Raw genomic sequence first — 9,886 nt, 5'->3', positions numbered from 1 at the left:
ATTTCTTTAGTCCCAACAAAAGATTTTGAATACAAATAAAATCTCAACAAACCCTACACTAAATGTCAAAAGACCTATCACTCTCCTAAACCAAAATGTAAAGAAAAAATGATAAAACAACAAAAAGCATGTAACTAAATTTACACAAATATACATTTATAATTGAGGTGGGTGGGGAACCACCAACCCCATTAGGCCATTACATAACAACACCATCAATTATTATATACCATTCATCATCAAAGAGAAATATAATAACCAGATGGGATCCCACAAATTATCCTTTGCTCATTCAAGCATGACCTACTACTACTATTTATATTTACTTGCAAAACAAAAAAAAGCCAACAAAAATATTAAAATTGAATATTTACTTGCAAAACAAAAAAAAGCCAACAAAAATTTTAAAATTGAATTTATCGATATATAAACTCCTCTTGTTGTAGGTTGAGTTAGTCCACCAAATTGGGATATCTTCACAATCAAGCTTGTCCACTAAAATGTCAAAAGTTTTCTTTGTGGAACTCGAATTTGGTTGAGGTCTTGTGAGAAAAATCACAAGCTAGGTTTCTTAGTTCCGCCACCGGTGGCGGTGCACCACAATAAAACACTCCTACAAAAAAAGGAAGACAACAATTTTCTTAACTTAGTAAATTAAAGAATTTCCCTTTCAATGATTTTGTACCACGTCCAATGCAAATTACTTGCGTGTTTGAATTAATGCATGTCTATTGTGTTGATTTAGTGAAATAATTGCAATTTGGACAATGACCTCCTCATATCTATCGACTACTATAATAGTACATGACAGAGAAAAAGCACTACCACCTCCACCACATGTCTATACCAACTTTTCTTTGATGAAGTGATAAGATGTTGAAAATCTCCATGCATGACAAAAATAATCGAAAACAAATTTTAGGATATATGAATAATGAGTCCTGTTAGGTTGACAAATATCTTAAATCGGTAACCGGCAACTATGTCAACTTCATACGTTATAAATGTCAACACGAAGAAATTTGTATGTCAATTAAATGTAAATGACATATGTCTTCTGTTGACATCTAAAATATTAGATGTCAATAGAAGACGTACGAATGTCAACTACATTTAGTTGGCATACAAATGTATTCGTGTTGACATTCATAATGTAGATTGTTGACATAGTTGTCAGTTAACAATTTTAGATAGATATCAACTGATCATATACCTATGAATAGTAAGGTGTATATGTGTATAGAAACTTACCGACTCTTGAATTAGGATGATTGAGAGCAATTCTCTTGTAGACAGTCCTCCAATTGGGCTTAGCAAAATGTGACTTAACCCTAGTCCCCGATACAATGTCTACTCCATTTTTAGCATGATTGATCGATTGAAGCATAGCTATTAGGGCAGATCGAGCATCCCCTTCTTCATACACACTTGTGCAATAATTGTGCATTTCGATCACTCCTTTACGATCCATTTCAGCAACCTCGTTCATTACACCCTTGAACCATTCGAACGAGCCTTGCTCTCGAGTCACCCAATAGAAGTAAGCCCTTGTTGTCTTGAAGTCGTGCTTCTCGCTGCCCGACCCCATTTTTCTTTTATGCATCGGGGAGGAAAGCATGGGTCCGGGTTCGCTCCCCTCCCCCTCCTCCACCGCATTCTCATCTTCCTCCATTGCTTTTATATTGTTGACGATGTCCTTCACAACACTGATCATCGGGGTTGCCCCAATCCCGAGCCCTACCAATAGGACCACGTCGTAGTCCTTGTAGTCTTGTGTTGGTGCTCCATAAGGACCATCTATTAGTACTTTTGGGAAGCTGCATAATAGTGTCATTTACTTGGTATCTATAAGATCCATGTACTTTAATTCATACATCATTAAGTTTATCCATCAACTTTCGTAACTCAAAAATCTTGGACATTCTTTTGGACACAAGATTTAAGAAATTGATTTATTAAAGGTTAGAGTGAAGAGAAAAAAGTAAGAGAGAGACAAAAGCAATAGAGTAAATTAAGATAGGGAATAAAATTTTGACCGAAAAAAGAAAATGACTCAACTATCTTAAAAAATGAAGGAATATTAAATTTTACTCTCTCCGTTTCACTATAGTTGAGGCGAAACTTTTGGGCACGGAATCTAAGAAAGAGATGTTGGGTGTGTTAAATAAATAGATAAAAAAGTAAGAGAGGAAAAGGTAGAGAGAATAAAATAATAATAAAAAATAGAGAGAATAAAGTAAGAGAGAGTAAAGCAAGAAAGAGAAAAAAGTTATTATATATGGAAATGACTCAACTATGAAAAAACTTCCCGAAATAAAAGAATAACTCAACTACGATGAAACGGAGGGAGTACAAAATTATACTCCATCTGAAAATAGAAAGCTAATGAACATAGTATTATTATTTGGTAGGATTTAAATAATAAATATATTCAAATTATTTTAATCATCCCCTTTACCCCTTAATCCCTTTCATCAGAAATGGTTATTGAAATAGGGACTTACTTAGGATTATTTTCTCCTTGCAAAAAGTCAGCTCTGAGAAGCCCACTTTTGCCTGTAGGTGGCGGCTGACAAGCCTACCAAAGAATAAACATAAAATGCACATTAAATTCCAAACAAACACAAGCAATTTGTACACAAAGTGAATAAATATATAAAAATAAATGGTAGACCAATCTTGGAATATCTCACTATAATAATCAAAGAATTTTGTTGGATATATTCCTCATCGAAACAAGACAAAGACCAAGAATTTAAATATCTCACTATTAATTATATTGCAGTATTTCAATTAATTTCATTAAATAGGTAGTTTAATTATTCTCTAAAAGAATAGGCGTTAGTTTGGTAAAGTAATTTTATATAAATATTGTAGCATCTCGTAGCTTCTAGTCTCTAGATTGATGATTGAATTAATAAAGTAATCTGCAATAATTAAAAGAATGAAAGTGAATTGTATAGATACATAGATAAAACAAGACAAATTTAAGTGAATACATATATACGTATTAATTAAATTTAATTACCTCTGAGAATACAGTTTTGAGTTGTCTGGTCCAGTCACCAAGTGTACGAATGTGAACACTAAGATAATCTTCCATGGGAGCTGATGTTATCGAAAAAGGGTGCCTGCAATCAATTAAGTAATCCAATTATCCTAATTAAGGCCATATTAGCACTAATTAATCATTTGCAGGCTGCCAAACCAACAATAATTTATTCCTATGTAATAAAATATGAAAAGTAGGAATTTAATTATTAATCTGATTATCAGCACATACCATTCGAATGGAGAAACAGCTGCACAATTGACAAAAATATATTGTCCACTTTTATAGTTGAATCCTTGAGGCTTAGACATGTGCAATGATAGCACATTCCCAGGATAGACAGCCACCTTCACTCACCAATAATCCCATTACATGCTCATAAATAATAAGAGTACAAAAGTACTAACTAGCACAAATTTAGAAAATTAATACCTCCTCTCTCTTGTCCCATTAAATGTCTCATATTTGACTAGTGCAAGTTTTAAGAAATTATTTGATTTTGTAAAAAAAGGTGGATGGAAAAAGTTAGTGGAATATGAACCCTACTTTTATGTACTTCTATTAGTTTTTACTCCTTTCGTCCCACAATAGAAGTCCTATTTGGTTTGGACATGAGTTTTAAGAAATGTAAAAAAAATGAGTTGGATAAAAGTTAGTGGAATGTGAGTCTCAATTTTTTTATATTGGTTTTCTAATAAAATTTGACTGGAATAAATTGGTGGAATGAGAGGTCTACTTACCATTAATGGTAAAAGTGAAATATGACTCTTATTATGGGACTGACGGAAATGACAAAATTGAATTCTTATTGTGGGACAAATGGAGTATAATAATTGTAAGTAAAATGAGTTAGTGGAATATAAGAAAATATGAGACATTTAATGGGGATATGAGGTAGTAATCATGAAATTTGATGTTATGTTTACCTTAAGGATCTTGACAGCCTTGATACTGGATCTGAAAGCTCTAGTCAATCTCTCTGCAGCATAAATTGTGATAGGAATGGCCAGATACATCCATGTCTGCCATTTCAATAGTTATTTTTTGTTTCATCTAATATAAATACAATTTCAAAAGGAAGAGGGATTAGTAGGAGAAACTCACTGTTTTTTTGTACCATTCATGGGTCATATATAGCTTGATTCCATGAGCAATGAGGAGGGTATAGACAATGATGAATAGGTGGTGTGAATACCAAAAGGCATTGAACCCTGCAAGCTTGTCTAAAGGCTTTGGTAGCTGGACTTTGTTCCTTCTAAACATTGGTGATGCTAATGTGAAAGCTATAGCCATTAAAACCACCATAACAATCCCCGTTACACCTTCAAATCCTTTCACATAATGCCAATAACTATTTGGCTGATCCCTTCCAAAATATTGCACCACCTTCTCGTACTCCTCCGGACTTGCCCGGAGGAGGCGAGGAAAATCGCACATCAGATGACTTATCGCATGTACTCCGACCCCTATTCCAATGGCCATGGCAATCACCTATATAATAATTTTGTTTATTAAAATTAAGAGGGATTATTTTTTTTCCGCGAACTTTGCTAAATTATCAATTTTGGTTCGTAACTTTGGAAATATCTTTGAGATCCATTAACTTCGATGTAATATCGTTTGAACTACTTTTTCACTATTTAAAAAGAAATTTGGACCAAAATACCCTCTAGCCTATGAAAAGCATTTCAGTCTATTTATTCTCTTTTTTTTATACTGTATTTAATTTATTTCTCTTGATTTTTTTTTGCCCCTTTCTTCCTTCTCTTTTTCTCTCTTCTTCTCCATTTTCTTGTGGCAAAAAATATTAAGAGATAAATTAAATACAATAATAAAAAAAAGATAATATAAAAAACATTCCCTCTAAAATTGATTAATCTGATATAATTAATTACTCTCAAATACTACTCCCTCCGTCCCGGCTAAGATGACACATTGCTTAGCCGGCACGGGATTTTAGGAGTTATTGGTTAAAGTGTTTAATTGGAGAGAGAGAAGGTGAGTATTAAAGTAGAGAGATAAAGAAAGATGAATATTTTAATAGGAATGAGAAAAAGTGGTTGAGTGTATTAATTGGAGAGAGAAAGTTACCAAAAAAGGAATTGTATCATCTTAATTGGGACAAACTAAAAAGAAAAACGTGTCATCTTGAGTAGGACGGGGGAGTACTTAAAAGGACCACGCCCACCTACTACATTGGAATTAAGCTTTTAAAAAATGTATAGCCCTTGATTAAAAATGTAAAGGCCTATGTCACCCAAGACTTTATTCGAGAGGAATAATTGTAGAAGTATACCTGAAACATTTCTTAGTCAGCATAATATTTTAGGACTGATTGGTTAATATGTTTAATTGGAAAGAGAAAAAATGGATGTAAATATTAAATGGAGTGATAAAGAGAGTTAAATACTTCATTTAGAGTGAGAAAAAAGTATTTTATTGTATTAATTGGAGATAAAAAATTATAAAAATAGTGACAAACCAAAAAGGAAAGTGTGTCGTCCTAGATGAGACGGCGGGAGTATATGTTAATGATATAAGAAAAACAAGAATAATGAATAGAGTAGATGAATGTAGAGTAGCCAACCTTGTGGAAATTGATATTGTCATCAAAGGGAACCACAGCACCTAACTTAGTTCTGTTCCTGAGCCAAGTGATGGTGTTGCGGCACATCGGCAGCAGAATCAACGCCATGTTCAGCTTGAGCGTCTCGGCCGCGCCCTTTGCCGCGCAAACGCAGTGGCCCATCACTGCGAACCCATTCTTGTTCCTGTACTCCACATATTTGTAGGCGAAGAGCGCCGCCATGACTCCAATCCACAGCGCAATCACCCACACTCTCTGCCAATTGTCCGCCACAAAATACCGGCCGTCGCTGTACAGGCGCTGCAGCACGTGCTCCTCCGTCCGCCTCAGCTTCTCGCTCAGCATTTTGCTTAGATTCCGGCTCTCTCCCCCACCCGGCTGCACCGCCCCTTGCAGCAGGAGCGTCTCCAAGTTCTCTATCTGAATTTTCATCATCCATTTTTCGTTGATTAATTAGTATTCTCGATTTCATTGAGTTTTAATTCAACTTGTACCATTATGTAACCGAGATTGGAGGGGTCTAATTCTTCCATGATTAATCTTGCGTACTCATCTGCCTGCTTCTGGATGTTGGATAGTCTGTTTGCTGAAGCGCTCAGCGTTATAATCTGCATAATCGAACATTAATTAGTACTCCCATCGTTCCACCGAAGATTATACACTTTCTTTTATGATTTGTCAAGATGGTCTGTACTAAGTTGGAAACACCTTTTATCTCAACTTTAATTTCTCTCTATTACTTTACTCTTTCCACTTATCACACAAAATAAAGCTGAATAAAATCCCGTTCCGTCCAAAAAATGAATCATCTTCGTTAGGACAGAGAGTACGAGAGAGAGAGAAAAAGGTACTCCGTTCGCCGCAACCAAGTTGAGTCAAAACTTTTACGTAAGAAATTGTGTTGAAAAATAAATGAGAGGAATAAAGTAGGAAAGATAAAAACAGAGTAAAGTAAGTCATCAAATAAAGTAAGAGTGATAAGATGTTTTGTTCTTTTGTTAAAAATAGAAATGACTCAACTTAGTTGGAACATTGAAAAAGGAATACGACTCAATTTAGTTGAGACGGAGGGAGTACCTCTCTGACTTCATCTTCAGTAATTCTTCCATCGGCATCTTTATCCACCCTGCATTCAAGAATTAATTCAAAATGTATATATGCGATTAGTAATGAAGTTTAACGATAATTACATGTCAAAGAAAGTTTTAAGTCGACAGTCAAAGCTCTGATCCGCAATCTGATCCCAGAAATCCTTCAGCTGCTCCTTAGTAATAGAGTCGCCGGAGATATTCCTCCGCCGTGAAAGCGCGTCGAAGAGCTCCCCAGCGAACTCCTTCGACCCCTTCATCCCTACACACAAATCAACACATCTAGTCATTCCTCTCACATAAATAAATCGAAACAGAGAAAGAGTAAATCACAAGAAAATAAAAAAAACAAGTATTGGTATGTTAGTTAAGAATTTGAACAACAATTAGATGATGTTGTAATTATTACCAATACATTCGCCAAAGAGCGAGCGAGGCAGCATTCCATCGCTAGCGAGCTCCTCGAATCGCTTCTCGACCTCGCTCCACGCCGCGCCGCCCTCGGCCTTGCTGATGAACTTGAGCCCCTTGAGCGCCTGGGCCGCGGCCGACTTGGTCCGGTCGAGGCGCTTCACGGGTGGCGGAGGGGGGCGCGTGAGGGAAGCGAGGCGCTTCAGCACGGATGAGCCGAACGAGGACTTCTTCTCCAGCCCCTTTGCCAGGATTTTGAGGTTGGGATCGTCCACAGTGCCGCCCCCGGCGGCCGTGACGCTGTGGACCTCGACCGAGTCGTCGTGGAGGTCGAGGGTGATCTCCACGTAGTCGTCATCGGCGGCGGCGGTGCGGTCGTCGGGGAGGGTGAAGCGAGGGCTCTTCTTGCCGGCCGGCTCGGGGTTGGAGAGGCGGCGGTGGTGGAGATGGATATCTTGCTTGTTTTTCATCTCGGAGAAAACGACGGTGGTTGTGGCGGCGGAGGCCGCTGTGGTGGTGGTTTGCTGGGGAGTGTGAGGGACTTAATTTATATACATAAATAAAGTTTGTTTCTCCTTTTTTGCATGTGTTGAATTTTTAGTTAACTAATGATGTGTATATTGCTAATGTAATTTGTGAACATGTTAAGATATGATATAAGTACTAGTATTACTCTCCTTGTCGTTACGTAGAAAATTTAAACTTCCCATTTTAATCCATCACAACTTAAAAATTGCAAAGTAACATGTGTGACACAATTACCACTGACAAAGCCACCACTCAGGTCGGTCCCTCGCTAGTAGCCTCTATGATTTTCAATTTGAACTAAAATTGAAACAAAAGTTAAATCGCATGTTAAGATACCCAAATAATCCTAAAATTGTTGTATAAGTGCCTTAACAAATTATTAATTTAGTATTCCTCTGTCCCAATTAAGTTGAGTTAAAACTTTTGGGTATGAAAATTAAGAAATTGTATTGAAAAATAAGATAAATGAATAAAGTATGAAACATATTTTAAAGAGAGAGTAAAGTATGTGATGAAATAAAGTAAGAGTAACTTAATTGGTCCCAAAAGGAATACGACTAACTTAGTTGAGATGGAGAGAGTAATATCGTTTCGCATCACATTCTAAGATACCCAACATTCTAATGATCAATATGTTTCGATTGAATGCAAGTATTAAATTATAAATATCGTTTGAAGTACCAAGATAGACACTACATAAATTGCAATATAAGTACCTGCAATGGTAGAACAATGTTGAAGACCCAAACCAAGTGTAAACCACATTTTAAGGTTTCAATAGATAACATCGTAATAGATTACCCAATTAGATAACATGGTAGAACATGTTGTGCACAATCTCGAATGTTTCAAAATAAATGGATCTGAAAAATTAAAATTGACTATTTTGATCTTACGATTCATATTTCTATAGATACAATTCAACGCGTTTATTTAAATCTCAGCCGTTAGATCTTATCCAATGGATCATATTGGTGATTAGTTACGCACTAATATACTATAGTATATCACAATTATTAACTGCACAATATTAGTATATCACAATTGTTCGTTGAGAAGATAAAGATTGATTAAGAAGTTATATAATGTTTTTGTTCGTTGAGAAGATAAAGATTGATTAAGATGTTATAGGTTTGTAGTAAGTCGTGCTTATCCTTGTCAAAACTTAATTTTAATAAAAACGGGTATCATTTCGAAATATATACAAATTCAATGCCACTACAATTATTTTTATTGCCGCTTATTCCAATAATGACAGCCCGTATCTTTAGTTAATTTATCTAAATTAATCAATTTAGTTTTCTCTCATTTTAAAGCTATAACATGAATGATTAAATAATTAAAAATATATAATTTGAATATTAATTGGTCAAAATCAACAATTCGATACGTGATAGCGTATTTTGAATAGTTAGTATTTTGTGGGACGGCACAAGATTTTAGAAGGTTTTATTTTGTGTGTTAAATATTATTTTTATATTCACGTGAAAGAGAATTTTTTCCAAAAATAGAAATATGACATCTTTTATGGGACAAACTAAAAGGGAAAGTGTGACATTTTTTGTGGGACGAAGGAAGTATATAAACTGTACTAGTATTATTATACTTGATTGTGCATTTGAATGATTAGATATCAAATAAGTTTAGAATTAATTCATTTACTCAAAAAAATCTAAATTATAATCTATGTATCCTATCATTCAATAAACCCATTATTAAAATGTATTTTTCTCAAATAAAATATTGTTACGAAGTAACCACGTTAATTTGGAGCTTCTAGAGGCGTAATATTTTAAGAAAATCAAATACACCATACTCTGGTACTACTTAATAGTCCACTCAAAATGAAAAATTGAGAAGTATGTTTGTGTTCTCAATGAATTTCAGAATAATAAAAAGAAAACATATTTTATAAGCAAATGATTGAATGTAAACGCGATCATAATATACTTAGAACCTAATCATCTAATGTGGTGTACGATTTTTATATATAAAATAGTATTACTAAGATATAATTTTGAATTGAGTTGATGATATTATTTTAGTTGAATGAAGATTAATTATGATTAATTATCACATAATTATCCATCTAGAATTGAATTGTAGGATTCAATCACATGAACCAAATACACTACATACTACATATTTAATTTTAAGATACAATATTTCAACTGAACAACCCCTGAATAGAATATATTGTTAATTTATTAAAATTACAAA

The 9,886-nt window shown here is 34.7% G+C and overlaps 1 protein-coding gene across 1 annotated transcript; it reads right to left on the bottom strand.

Annotated features, from left to right (window-relative positions):
• Positions 1-131: 131 nt before the first annotated feature.
• LOC125197223 (respiratory burst oxidase homolog protein C-like) lies at positions 132-7,760 on the bottom strand. The gene is made up of 12 exons (XM_048095939.2): positions 7,137-7,760; positions 6,830-6,989; positions 6,717-6,765; positions 6,134-6,247; positions 5,640-6,059; positions 4,157-4,543; positions 3,979-4,074; positions 3,284-3,399; positions 3,029-3,131; positions 2,505-2,578; positions 1,252-1,817; positions 132-613 (listed from the first exon to the last, which is right to left on the bottom strand). The coding sequence occupies exons 1-12, from the start codon at positions 7,606-7,608 to the stop codon at positions 504-506; spliced, it is 2,667 nt and encodes an 888-aa protein (XP_047951896.2). The 5' UTR covers positions 7,609-7,760; the 3' UTR covers positions 132-503.
• Positions 7,761-9,886: the final 2,126 nt, after the last annotated feature.

The sequence above is a fragment of the Salvia hispanica genome, chromosome 4, assembly GCF_029641045.1.
Source record: "Salvia hispanica isolate PSC_SH4W2 chromosome 4, Shi_PSC_v1, whole genome shotgun sequence".
Taxonomy (NCBI): Eukaryota; Viridiplantae; Streptophyta; class Magnoliopsida; order Lamiales; family Lamiaceae; genus Salvia; species Salvia hispanica.
The sequence above is the reverse complement of the archived record's forward strand: the minus strand, read 5'-3'. Positions and strand labels throughout refer to the sequence as shown.

Excerpts from the sequence above, each read along its gene's own strand:
- LOC125197223 (XM_048095939.2), bottom strand. The coding sequence starts at position 7,608 with ATGAAAAACAAGCAAGATATCCATCTCCACCACCGCCGCCTCTCCAAC. Across the intron at positions 6,766-6,829 it reads CTTAAAACTTTCTTTGACAT|GGTGGATAAAGATGCCGATG; the intron begins GTAATTATCGTT and ends TCTTGAATGCAG. Across the intron at positions 6,248-6,716 it reads CTGAAGATGAAGTCAGAGAG|ATTATAACGCTGAGCGCTTC; the intron begins GTACTCCCTCCG and ends TCGATTATGCAG.